The sequence below is a fragment of the Cetorhinus maximus genome, chromosome 21 (genome assembly GCF_964194155.1).
Source record: "Cetorhinus maximus chromosome 21, sCetMax3.hap1.1, whole genome shotgun sequence".
Classification (NCBI taxonomy): domain Eukaryota; kingdom Metazoa; phylum Chordata; class Chondrichthyes; order Lamniformes; family Cetorhinidae; genus Cetorhinus; species Cetorhinus maximus.
In genome coordinates, this window is record NC_135899.1 from 45,753,011 (window position 1) to 45,771,301 (window position 18,291).

The following is an 18,291-nucleotide window of genomic DNA, read 5'->3' on the forward strand; positions in this document are numbered from 1 at the left end:
ACTTGCCCTTTACCAGCCCAGGGCTCAATGTAATCCAGATTTTGTCCATTTTGGCAAAGACTGTTTCAGTATCGGAGGAGTTGTGAATGGTGCTGAACATTGTGCAATCATCAGCGAACATCCCCACTTCTAACCTTATGATGGAGGGAAGGTCATTGGTGAAACAACTGATGATGATTGGGGCCTGGGACATCACCCTGAGAAACTGAGAAACAATGTCCTGTGACTGAGATGTTTGGCCCCAAACAACCACTATCATCTTCCTTTGTGCTTCGTATGGCTAAAACCAGTCGATAGTTTCCCCTGCTTCCCATTGACTTCAATTTTACCTTGATATCACACTCGGTCAAATGCTACCTCGATGTCAAGGGCACTCAATTTCACCTTACCACTTGAGTTCAGATGTTTTCTCCATGCTTGGACTAAGGATGTATGGAGGTCAGGAGCCAAATGGCCCTGGTGGAACCCAAACTAAGCATAATTGAGCAGGTTATTGCTGTGTAAGTGCCACTTGATAGCATTGTTGACAACATCTTCCATCACTTTGCTGATGATCAAGAGAAAGCTGATGGGGCCGTAATTGGCCGGATTGGATTTGTCCTGCTTTTTGTGGACAGGACATGCCTGGGCAGTTTCCACACTGTCGGGTAGATGCCAGTGTTGTAGCTGTACTGAAACGGCTTCGCTAGGGGCACAGCTAGTTCTAGAGCATAAGTCTTCAGTCCTATTGTCGAGATGTTTCAGGACCCACAGGGCAAAATTTTCCAAGCCCGCTGGTGGGTGGTGTGCGCAGAAAATATGGCACGACCTGCTTCACGACAGGGTGAAGGCAGATCGTGATTGTCCGCTCAGCCCACTGAGGGAGGGCCACATTTCCCATCACCGGTCGGCAGGAAGCTAATTGTAATACATTAGCATATAAAAGTCCATCCCACCAGGCTCCTGGAACCCCACCGTATCATCCATCCACATCGGCGGGAAAGTACACTGACGTGTTTCACAACAGCACGCAGGCAATGTGTACTTGGCGGTCTTCACTTCAGGAGAACAGCGGTTAATGAGCAGCAGCGTTCTCCACAGCTCGTTCATTGTTTACAGGTCTCAGAGGTGCCAGGGGGTGGGGCAACTGATGCCTGGCCCCAGAGCAAATGCTGAGGGGGTGGGGGCAGGTGGTGTCCAAGGCAAGTGCTGGCCAGCCTCGGAGGCGACTGCAGGGGGTGGGGGGAGGTGTCCGGGGGCAAGTGTTGGCCAGCCTCGGAGGCAACTGCTGAAGGGGGGAGTCAGGTGCTGCCCTGTCGCTGCATCCCGCACACAGGCGATTGAGGTGGGGGGGCAGGGTAAGCAAGGGAAGTGGCCACACATTAGGTGCACCTGTATAAATTGATCATGCCTCTGCAACTAAGACAGATCAGGAGCAGCCACAGTGATATGATTGGGGTCAGGCCCGTAGCTTGCCCGCCCATGCAAGCAATGTGGAGGCACCAAAGAGTCACCAAGCACTCCATACCTTAACCCCCAATGCCCCCGGTACAGACTTTGAGTCCGCCACCACTTTATTAGACCACAGAGCAGGACTGCACACGTTGTACAATCTCCTCGCCAACACTGGCCATGTAGCAGTCACTGCTGGAGGCGCTCACAGCCCCATGCAATCTCAGCATCCTGGTTTGGACCAGTGTCCTCCATGTCGCAGAGTGACAGGGCAGCCATGCAGCACACTCATCTCTGGCCATCTGAGGGGTGACCAGCACTCTCCAGGAAGCATTAAGAGGCGGTCACACAGGGCCAGGAAAGGTGCTAAGTACAGCCATGATAACCACGTCTCTCTCTCTCTTTCATGCTGCAGGAGGACCACATCAGGGTCATGGATCCTGATGACTTAGCTGTATGCCTGATGACCTACAGAGGCCGTAGAAGACGGAGCAGAGAGCAACTGAGACACCTGGCCACGCAAAGGCAGGAGCAGCAACCTCATGAAGAAGGGGCAGTAGGGGCTCCCGCACACGCTGCCCAGGAACAACAGTGAGCCGTGGCTGGTCGGCGCCTAGCGACACCCAGAGTCTATAGGTGCCAGCTGCCATTCCTGCAGATATCTGAGAACCAGTATCGCCGATGACCGCACGTGTCTAGGGGCCTGGTGGCTCACATCTGCCACTTACTGCAGGATTTGGTGCCAAGGGGATGTAGAGGACATCTACTGCCATTGGCTGTGAAAGTGACCACAGCGCCCAATTTCTATGCCAATGGCTCCTTTCAGGGCTCCACAGGTGACTTCTTTGGGATTTCACAATCTGCCACCCACCAATGCATCCATGAGGTCACAGATGCTATCGTCTCCACGGCACACAACTTTGTGCATTTCGCCCGGGACCAGGCAACCAGGGTGCAGGGGCCATTGGATTCGCCCTGATCTCAGGGTTCCCACAGGTGCAGGGTGCGATTGACTGCACTCTTGTGGCGCTCAGCTCTCCATCGCTACACTCAGTGGACTTCATTAACCGCAAGGGTTTCCATTCTCTGATTGCTGGTATGCGACCGCCAGAAATGGATCCTGCAGGTATGCGCACGGTTTCCAGGGACTGTGCATGACGCCTACATCCTGAGTCGCTTGCAGATCCCTGCAAACTTCCAAGGTCCACAGAGGCTGCAGGATTGGGTCCTTGAGCACAAGGGCTATCCGCAGAGGCTGTGGCTGATGACACCTGTGCGGCGGCCTCAGACTGCAGCAGAGCGACGTTATAATGAGACTCATGCAGCAGCTCGCAACTTGGTGGAGCAGACCATCTGGATGCTGAAGATGAGGTTCTGGTGCCTGGACTGGTCTGGTGGAGCCCTGCAATACAGTCCGCATGGGATGTCACGCATTGTCATCGTCTGCTGCGCCATTTACAACTTGATGTTGAATGGGTAGAGGAACTAGATGAGGAGGAGATGGAGGAGCTGCACGCCTCCTCCGATGAGGAGGACGCCGATGGGGATGAGGGTGACGGGGTCCTCGGTGGTGAAGACGACGGAGATGAGGCTTTCGCACTGGCTAGACGAGGCAGGCACACTCGGGAGGCCTTCATAGCTGCCAGGTTTATGGAGGGTGATGACGACATGCAGTGAGGTTTCCCACGTAGATCCTCACATCACAATTATGAACGTTTGACTCCAGTCTGGCTTATCCCAGTGCCAATACCCTCTGTGAGAATGCTCTAGTCGTAGAGATGCAGTGGAGGCCCTAATAGTCGCTCAATCGCGGGAGAATGATTACAACATGCAGTGAGGACACTCCATAGATTTTCACATAGTGTCTGGGAATGTCAGACTCCTGTCTGGCCAAGGACAGCTCACTTGTGCTCCATGATGAGGGCCATCTCAAAGACGCAGCCATGAAACTTTAGATGCATCTGATGTTGTGTCCGCCTTCAGCACCTCAGTCCTTCAGGAGCTGGTGCACAGCATCACTGGCCACAGATGCTGGTGTGATGGAGGACAGCCGCACCTTAAAGGTGCTGAGAGCACACAAAGAGTATAAGAGAACTCTGTGGCGCCTACCCACTACATTCTGGCAGCAATGACCAACACCGCCAAGGTGCAGGCATCAGTAATGTGTCCAGGGAGTGTGAGGCTTGACCATCACTGTGGTCTGAAGGCTGCACAGAGCACATGGAAGAATTCCTGGACTGAGACACCTGCCTTTTATCTTGTGCAGAAAGGTTTCACATCTGAGTGGCAAGAACACTGCTCATTAGAACAAGGAGCCACAGGCAGAGTGCCATTCTCAAGAATTAATTGACAATAGCAAACAGAATGTACAAGTGATCAACACCCGTGCCCAGGCTGTGCAACTAATTCTCCTTAACTTGACTCAAAAGAGTTAATTCTCCTTAACTGTCTTGGTGCTCCCTGGATATCCACAGCAGAAGTGGAGGCAGCTTGCTGACTGTGACGCCCTGTCTGTGATGACTTTGGCGGGCATCCTCTGGAGAGCTGAGACTTGGAGGGTCCCGGCCTGCTTTCAGGGTCCTGCAGCGTGGCAGTGGCACCCTCCTCAGTCTGTGAAGCTGGATCTGTGGAGGTCACAGGAAGAGGCAAGTCAGATGGGCTGGTTACTCCCAGAGTAACCTGGGTGGATGGCCCTGGAGCATGCACCTGCTGATCCTCCTCCCAACGGGTGCCCGAGGGCCCCTGACTGACTCCGTGAGCGGAAGGGGCAGCTGGAGTGAGATCGAGCTGCCCAGCACCCCTCTCACGTACAGACTGTTGGAGGCCAACTATGGCATTAGCGATGGAGTTAAGCTGGCGCAACAGTGCAGGAGTGACATCCTGGACCAAGGTCTCCTTGGCGGCTGCCATCCTGCCAGTTTTGACCTCGATGCGTTGTAATGCCAGCTCTATGACCTCAGCCTGAAGACAGACAGACTCCTCCATCATGCCTTGCAATCTGAGGAGTGCAGCGGACATCCCTTCCTGTTGTTCCCTAGCTTGCCTTTGCAGCTCCAGCAACTGGCATGACCGAGCCCAGGGGCTTGTCATATGACTCGGACTCAGCAATGTCCGAGCCTCCAGCAATCATCCGAGTGTCGGGGACCTGGGAAGTCCCTGCCTCCACCTGCTGTGGATCTGAAAATGCGATGTGCTCACCAGATTGTGATCCCGAGGCTATTCTAAAGCTAAATCCCACCGAGGTATGTGTCTCTGCGCTGGTGGAGGTTGTGGGTGAGTGCTGTGATGGGACTTCAGGGAGGGTGCCTTAAGGTTCCTCTTCAGAGCTTGATTGGAGGCTCTGGGTCATGGATTCTGTCCGCTGTTTGGCAGATGTGCCTGCAAAAGCAAGGGAAGATAATTAGTGCATGGCAGTGGCCTGTGAAAGAGGACACATCACACACGGCATGGTTGTCTGATGGATGTTGCACTGCTGGATCCTCACTTGATAGAGCAGCGCCGACCTCATCATCAGCAAAGGACCCGTCCCGGTCATTGTCGGCCAGCTGGATGGCTCTGTTTTCAAACTCTGTCAGAACTTTGATCTCCGGCATCCCTCCACCTGTCTGCGACCTTTCCCCCCTGTTGTGAGCCAGTTTGTCCTGCATGGATAGAGATGGGGAGAGTGTATCAGGGCTCCTGCTGGGCCAGATGATAAGTATGCCTGGCCTGTGTGGGTGGTGAGTGGTCCCATGGACAGGATGAGGACAATGACATTGTGTGTGAAATAGTGAATGCACATGTTCCTTGCACTGGCAGTGAGTGAGGGCCCTGAGGATGTGTGATGGGTTTGAGAGTGTGTGAGTTGGGAGTGATGAAAAGAGTGACTTACCTTGGTGGAACGGAGGAGATCATTCATCCTTTTGCGGCACTGGATGGCTGTCCTCCTCTGCAGGGCGTTCACACTGACCACCCCTGCCACCGCCTCCCAAGCCGGGTTGGTGACATTGCTACCCATCCTGCGGCCAGAATGGGGGCAGAGCAAATCCCGTCAGGCCTCCATGGCATCCAGCAGTTGCTCGAGGGACCCATCATTGAAGCAGGCAGGCTGCAGTCTTTTTGCCTTTGCTGACCATGTCTCCCAGACAGCGGTGTTGAGCTGGTGGTGATGAGAGCTTTGCTGGTGGCTGTCTTTTAAAGATGGCAGCCGGTGTGATGAAGCGGCAAGGTGATGGCTTGGCAAACGAATGAAAGCCCACCCGCCATGGAAATGGCATGTTTCCTGGGGATGCATAAATAATGAGGCGGGCTTGGGAAGATACGGCGTGAAAACCCGCCATTTTCATTGGTGGGTAGGACTCCATTTTACCCACCTGCTACAGCAATTAGTGCAATTCTGGGAAAATTCCGCCCATAGCCTTTGCAGTATCCAGTGCCTTCAGCCATTTCTTGATTTCACGTGGAGTGAATTGAATTAACTGAATATGGACAACTGTGATGCTGGGCTCATCAGGAGGGGGCGAAGAAGGATCATTCACTCAACACTTCTGGGTGAAGATGGTTGCAAATGCTTCAGCCTTCTCTCATGCACTGATGTTCTGGGCTCCCCCATCATTGAGGGTGGGGAAATTTGTGGACCCTCTGCAGAAACATGCTCTGGGAGGTTTCTAAGTCAAATAAAATGAACTTTATTTACACAACGGCTTCCATGGCTGCTTGTACCTACCCAGCCCTCATACACCCAATTTTCCTCGGAAAACCCTCCCTCGAATTTATTCCCCTGTGCTAGCCACACATTGGTTGAGCAAATCATGTGACCTTTACTCAGTTGAACTGGTCTTAAAGTGACAGTCATCACCTCCCTCCCCATTTAACTCCTTCGTACATCTTTTCAGCCAGCAATTGCTTTATGCAATTGAACCAAGAATTTTCTGAATACTAGAAATAATTACATATGTTGTTAGCCCCAACTTCAGTTACACAATACATACAATAGACCCCACAGTTATAAATTAAGTCTTTGGTGTCGTTTTCAAATTCACATTGAGTTTGTGAGGCTACTACTGGATCGGCATTTTCCAGTATTGTACTAATGGATACCTCCTGGAGGAGCACCAACTCCTGCTCAGTCCTGGCCAATTTGGGTGGGCCTGCAGGCTCTGCTTCCCCCTGCTCAGAGCTCCTCCTTTTGCAGGCACAGGGGAGGTTGCCTCCTGCTTCCTGACAGTCCTCCGTTCCAGCTGCTCTGGGCTCATAGCCACATTTGGTACAGACAATTCATTATCATTAAATTCAACAGGGATGTCCTTGATGTTTATTGCAAGTCGGCTAAAATCTTTAGTGTACACAGGTTCACCAACGTTTGTTGGTAACACTGTGAGAGTGCCTTTCAACCCCTCAAATGGTCAACGTGCTTCTGAATGATCCGTCCCTCTATCCTTACTTCATATGAAAGAGGTCCGGTCTCAGAGACTACCCATCCAGGAATCCACTTAGGACCGCTACCAAAGTTTTTCACGTACATGAGAATCATGACTCGTCTTCTGATTGCACTGCCTTGATTCTACCCTCCCCTGCAAATTTGGAAACATAAGACTTAACCTCGTCCTGAGATGATGTTTCATTAACAGTTCAGCAGGAGGAACATCTGTAGTTGCATGTGGGGTGGTGCGGTAACTCAGCAGAAAACATGAGGCTCTTGTTGCTAAAGATCCACCTGATAAGTTTCTTTCATGCCAGATTTAAAAGTTTGGATGGCTCTCTCGGCTAAGCAGTTCAATGCTGGGTGTTATCTTTATGTATTTTATACCATTAGGAGTGGTGAAGTTTTGAAACTCCGCACTTGTGAACACTGCCTCATTATCAGATATGATTATTTCAGGCAACCATAAGTTGCAAAACAGTGCCACAGCTTTGATGGTCACCATCGATGACGGTGTTTTCACTTCAAAAATTTCTATCTACTTAGAGTGTGCATCAATTATGAGGAGAAACATTGTACCCATAAATGGTCCTACAGAATCGACATGGATGCTGAACCATGGCCGCTCAGGCCATTCCCAAGCTGTGGCTGGAGCTGTGGCTGGCAGGTCTTGCTGCTGGCACTGTTGGCAGTGCCTTACCATGTTCTCAATATCAGTGTTGATTCAGGGCCACCAACTCCAACTAACATTTTCATTTTCGAGATACCAGGGTGGCCACTGTGTAATTCCATCAGGAGTAGCTTCCGGCCAGTCACAGGAATGACCACTTGTGTTCCCCACAGCATAATGCCATCTTGACAACTAAGTTCATGTTTACGGATGGAGTAGGGTTTCATGTCCTCTGAAACTGCCTCATTTCCCCACACCATAAGGATTTTATCTCGTACTCCAGATAACAGTGAATCCTGATTGGTCCAGGTTTTGATTTGTTCCGCACAGACTGATAGCGTATCCAAAAAGTTTAAGGACAAGACAATTTCTTGAGGAATAGGTGTACATGTAATATTTTCTCTCAAGGGCAGGTGACTCAGGGCATCCACATTTGCAATATGTACCCCTGGTTGGTGTTTGAAGGTATATTCATATGTGACCAGGATCAACGCCCACCTCTGTATCCTCGCAGAGGCTATTGGCGGAAAAATCGAGGGGTGGCTTCTGGATTCACGTAGATTTCAGCTTGTAAGCCCTTAATTTTACCTAACTCATCCCGGAAGACACTGTCATATTTTCTTAACACATCTGACAATCCCCCTGTCTTCTTCTGGAAAATGTTAGCCCAATTTAACTTTACTCTCTTGAGCCAGTCACGACCCAGAAGGCTTGGTCCTTCATCCCTTACTATGATAGGTAGCTGGGCAGACTGCTGTCCATAGCTTAGAGGTATACCTTTACTTCTTCGCTAGTGTATGTTTTCAGCTTGGCTGAAGTGCTCTTTAAATTTAAAGGCTGGGCACCAATCTCAAATACTGGAATTTGTGCTCACTCATCAGAGTGACTGATACACCTATATCTAGTTCCATATTTAGAGGCTTCCCATTTACACAGAGTGTTACAGTGATTGGGTCTGTCTTGACATCCTTGAGATTGGAAAGAGTGTAAATATCAGAATTACTGGTACCAAGGTCTTCCACACTGTGTACTTGTGACATCTTGTTGGATTGGCTATTCGACTGCCTCCACCTAGCCCTGCATTGTCGTCTCAAGTGTCTTTTTTTCCACACTAATGGCAATCAGTGTCCTTAACTTGACAAGATTCAGGAGTGTGGTTACTCCTACATCGATAACATTGGACCTTAGGAATCACTGCCTGACTGTCTCTGCTGTATCCTTTAGTTCCATACCTTATTGGAACTGCTTCCCCTTTTCCAGTGGCTGCGGCCAATTTGGTGTCACAGCTGGCTGCTGGTACCCGCCCAAACTGTGAACGGTGACACTTTGCGCACCGTGTAATTCCAATGCATCTGCCTCAGCGCTTTCCATAGCAAGCGCAATCTCCATCACGCATTTGAAATCAATATCAACTTCTGCTAACAACCAACATTGTATGGTATCGTTACACATGCCACAGACTAATCGATCACACAGCATATCATTAAGGGTCGTACCAAAATTGCAGTGCTCTGATAATTGAGTTTCACAATGTATGTCGCGATTGACTTCCCCAGGGCTCTCACTCGCAAGTTAAACTTAAAGCATTGCATTCTGACTGAAGGTTTCGGTTGGAAATGACCCCATTCCTCTGCAGAGGAGTCGAATCAGTCTGTCCGGCTGAAAAGCAGCATCTTGGTGAATAAGATAATTTCCTATTCACAGTCGTCAATTAAATACGATACAGATGCAGGCAGGAGAAAGTGCCAGGATAGTTTTTTCCTCATCACCAAATATAGAAATACGCTCCAGGAAGCTTCTCAGTCAACCAAAATAAACTTCGTTTACAAGAGAGCTTCCGTGGCTGCTAGTATTCAGCCAGTCCCTCATACAGCCATTTTTCCTAGGAAACCCCACCCTAGAATTTATTTCCCTGTGCTTGCCACACATTGGTTGAACATATCACTAGATGCTTTCTCAGTTGAACTGGTCTTAAAGTGACAGTCATTACACCCTCCTCCCCTGTTAGTTGCTTAATTGTCCACCACTATTTATGGCTGGATGTGACAAGATTGTAAAGCTTTAATTTGATCCATTGGATGTGGAATCGCTTAGCTCTATCTATTGCATGCTGCTTTCGTTGTTTGGCATGACATTGTAGCTTCACAAGGTTGCCACCTCATTTTTAAGTAAACCAGGTGCTGCTCTGGGCATGCCATTCTGCACTCTTCATTGAACCAGAGTTGATCCCCAGCTTGATGTAATGGGAAAGTGAGGGATATGCTGGGCCATAAGCTTACAGGTTGTGGTTGAATACAATTCTGTTATTGTTGATGGCCCACAGTGCCCCATGGATGCCCAGTTTTGAGCTGTTAGATCTGTTCCGAATCTATCCCATTTAGTACACTGATGGTAACAAGCAATACGATGGAGGGTATGTTCAGTGTAAAGAAGGGACTTTGTCCTCACAAGGACTGTGAGATGGTCATTCTAGCCAATACTGCCATGGAGAGATGCTTCTGCAATAGGTAGATTGGTGAGGACAAGGTCTAGCATGTTTTTCCCTCTTGTTGCTTCCTTCATCACCTGTCACAGGCCCAGAGTGGCATATATATCCTTTAGAGCTCAGCCAGCTCAGACAGCAGTTGTGCTACTGAATCACTCTTGGCGATGGACATTGAAGTCCCCCAAGTGGTGTTCTTCATGGAGGAGTACTGATTCATCAGCTGAGGGAGGGCAGTAGGTAGTGATCAGTCAGAGATTGTCCTTGCCCATGAAACATCATGAGTTCCAGAGTCAATGTTGAGGACTCCCAGGGCATCTCACTCACAACTGCACACAACTGCGCCACAGCATCTGCTGGGTCTGTCCTGTTGGTGGGACAGGGCATACCCAGGAATGGTGATGGTGGTGTCCGGGACATTATCTCTAAGTTATTTGACTGTCAGGCTGTTGCCTGTCTAGTCCGTGGGACAGCTCTCCCAACTTTGGTACAAGCTCCAGTTGTTAGTAAGAAGGACTTAGGGTGTATGGAGGACTTTGCAGGTCTTGTAGTGTACTATATATGTACAGGTAAATTATTGTACCTAATATGAAATGTAGTATAGAAGCCCCTGTAATACAATATGCTAATAACATATTGTAAATGTAATGTATCGTAGAGTAACATTTAAAAAGTTAAAGGAGCACAATATATACTGGAACATATTCCGTCTATTTGTTATCTGTACCTTCAAATAGTGAACTTAGGAAATCTTCTCCCATGAAGATATTCATGTTATTAAGTTGTTCATATATGTAACATGAGGTTGCTTTGATTATTACCAGCCTTTTGAGAAATTTTCTTTGTATTCCATCCTTTGGCAAAACTTAACCAAATTTCTTCATACAGGAGGGGTATATTAGAGGTTTTTATAAATCCCATAAAATCTACAATGAGAACTCACTGTGGTTTCCAATACTACTACAGCTGGAACTCTCAACAGTAGCTGAGAACAAATGAAAATGTAACTGTTTGCAGAACTTAAATATTCATAATATTGAAGATAGCAGGAGTCAGTTATGGAATTTTGTCACATATGGATTCAGATGGTATAATAAATCATCAGAGCAAAGCTGGAGTAGTCGATGAATGCCATTTGATCTTGAACTCTTCTCCCACTATAACAGTATATTTGGTAATGCTGCTGCTTTATTTGTGATTATAATTATGCATTTTGCTGCTTACACTTTTAATGCGATAAGTATTACAGCCAACTATATCATTGAGAAGATTGTATCTTTGCTTAATTACATGAAAAGTCAAAGGCACTATTTATTATACTGTAATTGGAGCCTGTTGTCAATCTCATAGCTTTAGATTGAGAGGCCACACTAATGGAGAGGGCCCAGAGGCAACAGGATGGTATAACAGGAATTGTTGTCAATCACAGAGCCTAAAGTGAAAGACTACACTATTTTGGAGACATGCAGACATATTAGTAGTTATAAATGGTGGTTGTTGTAAATTACTAAGATTTAAACATGCTAATCTATAGAGGGTCTGAAGCAGTATGTTATAATCGGAGACTGTTATCAAGCAACAAGGTTTAGAGTGATAAGTTACTCTATTTAAGAACAAAGAAAATTACTTGAGCACTCCTGATTGAAGCAGTCCCGGGCCTCAGCCTGGTGACCTTTGCACTCTGTCCAACCGTGGGTCGAAATGCATTTGCGGGTTCTCTGTTGCGTTCCATTTGAACATGTTACTGAGCACCTGTTCCATGGTCCCCACTGCAGCCACTGTCCTTCAACTGTCAACAGATAAGAGGAACATAAATTCCATGTTGTATCTTTTCTAGTCACTACTGTCAGGCCTGGAATACACCACTGATCTTACCACTGTATCCTTTTATGGAAGGGGGTGGGACTTATGAAATGACCAGTACTGTAGAGTTTTTTCATATGTAAAACTGAATAAGCAAACGGTCCTTCCCACCCTCCTTCGCTATTGTCAAATTTATTTGTCTCCAACTAAAAGAGAATTCACCAGCCAAGATGGGTGCAGTAATAGTCTGTAATAACTTCTCTGGCTTACTTTCACTTGGATTTTCCCCTTCCCTTTGGTAACATTCCCTGGGAAGCTTTGCTGGGGTCAGGAGGTAATGGTTTGGACATAAGTATAAGTGTGAATTGGCTCTCCATCACCCATATGCAATGTGAAACCAAGCCATCTTGTTCCAGCAGTTCTGCAGCTTCTTGACAACTGTGGCTTAACCCAATCCTGTTTGAAAAGTGAAAAGGAGGCAACAGAGGTAGGCCAGTTGATTTCCAGCCCTGATGTTATGAGCATCAATTCACCTACAAGAAATAAACATTTTTTTTCAGTTATGAACTAGCTTTTAATCTTTTCTATAGGGCAGTAACTAATATACAAGTATATTGTACTGAATTCTTACATAAAATCCTAAGTGCTGGAAAGGGAATTGCATGTACATTCACTGGTCTCTCATATATTAGATCACTAATTTGGTCAAGGTTTACTGTGCTCTATATTGTGAAACAGGTAATAAGTCCGGTTTTGCACTCTTTTGGTGCAACATCATAAAATTCCCTAACAATGCAATTGCAAAAAAGGACACCTTATACAAAGTATTTGGGACCAGAGATTTTGTGCAAGACATCCTTCTATAATGGCACAGTTTGGAAGCTCCATGGTGCTGTTAGTAGAATATAACACAGGTTTTCTGTTAGGCTACAAGGTTTCATTATCAGTTTTAGAATATTTTGACTTATAAAATATGGGACAGTCTGGATCAATTCACAATTCAGGAGGAACTTTTTCAGGTAAATCCTGAACTAGCACCATATTTCTAAAATTCTGATATCAAACTGATGACGAATTATAACTGTTCCATTCAACAACCGAATGATCTAAACAAATAAGGAGGTGAAATTAAAACATTTGATCGCTGTGGAATAGTTTACTTAAAGGGAACAAAGAAAAAGGGGTAGAAATTCATCTCAGTCAGTGGCGCAAAATGGGTGGCATCAGATCAGCCACCAATTTTATGCAGCACCTGAAATTTAGGGCGGGATTTTCTGGCCTCACTTGCTGCCAGGATTGTCCACTCCCGTCAAAAGTCAATGGACTTCTAGTTGGCCTGCTGCACCCCTGCCACGGGTCCCACCATGGCGAGGCCAGAAAATCCCGGCCTTAGTTTTACTGCAGTCAATGGAATCAAAAATAGGTGCTGCATATAACAGATGGCTGATCTGCTATTATCTGTGTTGTGGCCAAGGTGATTTTCCACCCCAAAGTTTACTTTTACTGTTATTCTCTTTACTTAGAGAGTGTAGAAAGATCTGGTTACTATCTCTGTAAAAAAGCACTATTGTCATTTCTCGTACCTTAACTGACAAAAATATACTGTTTTGAATAATACTGAGCTATAAATAATTAAGGTTCTAGATTCAAATAATTGTGCTCAAATGGATGCTCTCTAAAAAACCACAGCCACAGTTTAAAAAAAAAATTAATGAGCAAAAGAAAAATTACAGTTGTGCACACAGATTGCATAGGAATACACATATTCAGAGTGTATATGATAGTCACTATAGAATGGTGATAGTGCAACATTCTCACAAAAGATAGAGTACACAAGACCCATGATGATTGCCCTCACAATCGACGTGGCAATCCAGGAGGTTATGAGAGACAGCAAATTGGACCCATAATGACAGGTCTTGTAAATCTATTTGGTCATGAGAGATAGAGAGAATAAATGGAACCCTTGGAGACAGGACTCAGTAATGATTAATGCTTGCTATACTGTTTATGAGAAAATGACAGAGTATGGATAAATGGATGTGACCCACAGAGTCAGAGACTGAGAGTGAGTAACCAGAACTGACAGTAAACTGAAGCAGATCATGGTTGTTTATGATAAGCTAAGCCTGAAAGTGAATAAATGATGCTCACTGTAACAAGGCTCATTAGAGACTGAGACTGATTATGGCTGTTTTGGATAAGTTGACTGTGAATGAGTATCAGGGCCTTGAGATAGAGCTCACTAGACTTAAATTGACCACGGTTGTTTATGATAAGCTAATAGTGAGAAGGAGTACTCAGGGCCTTGGAGACAGAGATCACTGTAGATTGAAAGTGGGTCAGGGTTACTATGATAGAACAATTTTGTCCAATAGAAATCACTGACTCGCCACAAGTGTAGCTACAATGACACTGTTTTAGCCACATTTATTAATTGTAGTACAAAATGCCCTACATACAGAAACAAAATAGATAAATGTATTTCACATTTGTGTATCTAAACAAATATCTATCACAACCAAGGAAGTAAAGGACCAATAGTGATCATAAAGTGCTCTCACACTTTGTTTTTCATATTGTAATTTTACCACAAATGTACATATTGAAGTAACTATGCACAAGCCATGTATAGTAGTGAGATCATATGCTCAACATCAACATTACTCTTTTTTATTTATCAATCAGTAATGCAGTTTACCACATCTGAATTTCCTAATTTACCACATGTAGCTAGGAGCTAACGTACTGGGCAACACCTTGATAGAGTGAGTGAGTAAATGAGCTTTCTGGAGACAGGTTCTACTGTAGACTCATGTAAATGACAGTTGTTGATGAAAAAAAACATAGAGAAAGATTAAATAGTCTCATGGACACAGACATCACTACAGGCTGATTAAATCCAGATTGTTTTCTTTCTTATGTTTTTCCAGTTGTGATCTCCATTTCTTTTCCATTTTTTTCAGGTTGGATTTTCTCACACACTTTATAGTATTTGTTGCTGCAGATGAATATCTTCGAGGTCAGAGGTGATGACATGCAATTCAGACATGATCGCAATCATCATATTGACTATTAAAAGCAATAGATTACAGCTACTAGTAAACATAGACTAGTAAACACTAGGCTCAAAATCAGTATCCAAAAGAAGAGAGTAGTATTTGAGTGTAATGATAACAGACTGTGAATAATTCTCTTTAAACAAGAATCAAAACTTCCACTTCCAAAAGAAGCCCTGCATAGGAAGTGTATTCGAGGGATAATAATACATTTTGAAACTGCACTCCTTTTGTAAATTAAATGTAAAAATGTTTTGTGACTTTTTGTGATAATTTCATAACCCTATTCCTGGTTTTGGTTGAAGTATCATGACAGTCCTTTGAAATATTGAAATCTGCAAAAGACACAAAGTGTCTTGTTGGGTCCTACAAATCAGACTTTGAAATATAATGCTGTTCCTTCATCATCATGGGTCTGAATCCTAGAGCTGCCTATCCAACAGCCATGTGGGTGTACCACCGCCACACAGACTGCAGCAGTTCAAGAAGGTAGCTCAACTGCACCTTCCCAAGGGAAAGTAGGGATGGACAATAAATACTAACCTTTGCTAGCATGCCCTCGTTCCAGGAATGAATAACAAAATAAAAGTTAAATTGTGCTTCATAATATCTGTGCTTTTTTCTTTACCCCTGGTAAATATCTATCAATAAGAACCTTGCAAGACACTTCATCAGACTTGTAAAGGAATAAGAAACAATGCTATTGGCAAGGCATTCACTAATTATGTCTGCCAATGAATTTTACTTTTTTGACTTTGCAGTGGTTTCAGTAATAGTAAAACAATGAAATGTTTTCTCCAAACGTCATCACATCAATAAAAATATAATGCAAGTGGTTGGGCTTGAATTGTGGCAGACATTGAGTTAAAGTTCTACAGCAGGCTGTTCCACATAATAAAGCAGTACGAAAGATAAGTTTGGAGTTAAAATTAGTGTTCAATCCAGGCTGAGCTAAACTGATGCAACTGAAAATGGTGCTTTTACTGTAGAGTTGAGTGATAGAGATCAGATTAATTACACAGAATTTACAGCACAGAAACAGGCCATTAGGCCCAACTGGTCTATGCTGATCAAAAACAAAAACCGAATTACCTGGAAAAACTCAGCAGGTCTGGCAGCATCGGCGGAGAAGAAAAGAGTTGACGTTTCGAGTCCTCATGATGTTTATGCTCCACATGAGTCTTCCCTGACCCTACTTCATCTAACTCTATCAGAATGGTCTTTTCTACCTCCTGTACTTGGTTTTTCCTTAGATGTATCTGTGCTATTCACCTTAACTACTCCTTGTGGTAGCAAGTTCCACATTTTAACCATTTTCTGAGTTAAGGTGTTTCTGCTAAATTCATTATTGGATTTACCAGTGACTATTTTGCATTTTTGATCCCTAGTTTTGACTCCTCACAAGGGAAATGCCTTCTCTGCATCTACCCTATAAAACCCCTTCATTATTGTAAAGGCTTCCGATAGGTTATTCTCTACCTTATCCTTTCCTGAGAGAAAAAAGCCCCAGCCTGTTAAGCCTTTGCTGATAGTTATAACTTCTCAGTTCTGGTATCTTTCATGTAAATAAATTATGCATCTTCCCCAATGCCTCTATATCCTTTTTGTAATATGGAGACCAGAACTGTGCACCAATATGTTAAGTATGATCTGGCTAAGGCTCGATATAAGACCAGCATGCCCTCTCACCTCTTCAATTCTACTGCACTAGAAATGAACCCCAGGACTTTGTTTGCTACTTTTGATAATTTGTGAACCTGTACCCTTAGATCCTTTTACTCCTCTACCCCATTTTGATTGCTCGATTCTAGGATGTCCCTGAGTATACATCATCCTCGAATTAAGAGACAGCTGCTGCCACTGCTGACCTGTACCCCTGGATCTCTTTTCTCCTCTATCACATTTAGACTCTCATTTTTCAAGGAGTTCTGTCGGTGATGCTTTGCTTAACACTATTATATCAGGCATTTCACATTGAATTGCAGCTGAGTCCAATCCTGTCCTCTGTTGGCATCCACATAAGTGTTTAAATACTTCTTTAATTGGGATTACTGGAAAAGAAACTTTGACATGATTTTCTTTCCCCTCTGCCAGTCTGGCAAGAATTGAAGCCATATTTGCAATCCTGCCTATGATTGGTAACTTAGTATAGACCATGGACTGAACCTGGCACTTTCTGATCTGTAGCACTCAGCATTGCACCAGTCAGCACATTTACCCAATGAGTTATTAGAGAAGCTGTTTTGCCATCTTGCTTTGATCAGAAAAAACAGTGGATACAAGCAGCAATTTTAGGTCACCATTGACTGGAAGCTGGCTGAATCACATCAACACCATGCTACAAGAGTAGCAGAGGAGGGGCATATGGGATACTTGCTTTCGTTAGTTGAGGCATAGAATATAAGAGCAGAGAGGTTATGCTGGAACTGTATAAAACGCTGGTTAGGCCACAGGTAGAGTATCGGGTGCAGTTCTGGAATCTGCATTATAGAAAGGATGTGACTGCACTAGAGAGAGTGCAGAGGAGGTTTACCAGGATGTTGCCTGGGCTGGAGAGTTTTAGTTATGAGGAGAGATTGGATAGACTGGGGCTATTTTCCCTGGAGCAGAGGAGATTGAGGGGGGCACATGATTGAGGTGTACAAAATTATGAGGGGCATAGATATGGTAGACAGGAAGGAGCTTTCCCCCTTGGTGGAGGGATCAATAACCAGGGGGCATAGATTTAAGGTAAGGAGCAGGGGGTTTAGAGGGGATGTAAGGAAGAATCTTTTCACCCAGAGGGTGGTGGGAATCTGGAACTCACTGTCTGAAAGGGTGGTGGAGGCAGAAACCCTCATAACGTTTAAAAAAGTATTTGGATGTGCACTTGCGATGCCATGGCATACAAGGCTATGGGCCTAGTGCTGGAAAATGGGACTAGAATAGTTAGCTACTTGTTTCACTGGTGCAGACTCGATCGGTCAAAGGGCCTTTTTCTGCACTGTAGACATCTATGACTCTAAAACCTCTATGACTCATTTCAATTTTCAGGTGGGCGGGGGCTTAGCAGAATCAGCTGTGCGCCCGCCAACCTGTCAATGGCCAATTGAGGCCATTGACAAAGTAATTAAATACTTAATGGACCTGCCCGTCCAACCTTAAGGTTGGCAGGCAGGCCAGGAGCCCCGGCGGGCATTGAAAGAAGCATGAAACCTCAACCACAGGCGGGATGAGGTTTCATGTAGGTTTTTAAATTTTTAATAAAAGTGTTAATGAAAGTGATGGACATGCCCCAACTCATGTGACAGTGTCACATGAGGGGACACGTCAGGGGAATTTTTCTTTTCTATTGTTAACATTTTTAAATTTGGCGCTGATCTCCCTGAGGCACCATTTAGCCTCAGGGAGATGGGTGTGCTCTTTTGTGCGCATGCACGAAAGAGCACACGCTCGGTTTAGGGAT

General features: G+C 45.3%; 1 protein-coding gene across 1 annotated transcript in view; it reads right to left on the bottom strand.

Moving 5' to 3' along the window:
- adgrb2 (adhesion G protein-coupled receptor B2) overlaps window positions 1–18,291 on the bottom strand; it is a 1,091,625-nt gene that overhangs the window by 641,707 nt on the left and 431,627 nt on the right. Inside the window, exon 6 of the mRNA XM_078566906.1 lies at window positions 11,612–11,773. Coding sequence (XP_078423032.1) covers window positions 11,612–11,773 — 162 coding nt within the window. The remainder of the gene's footprint in view (window positions 1–11,611; window positions 11,774–18,291) is intronic.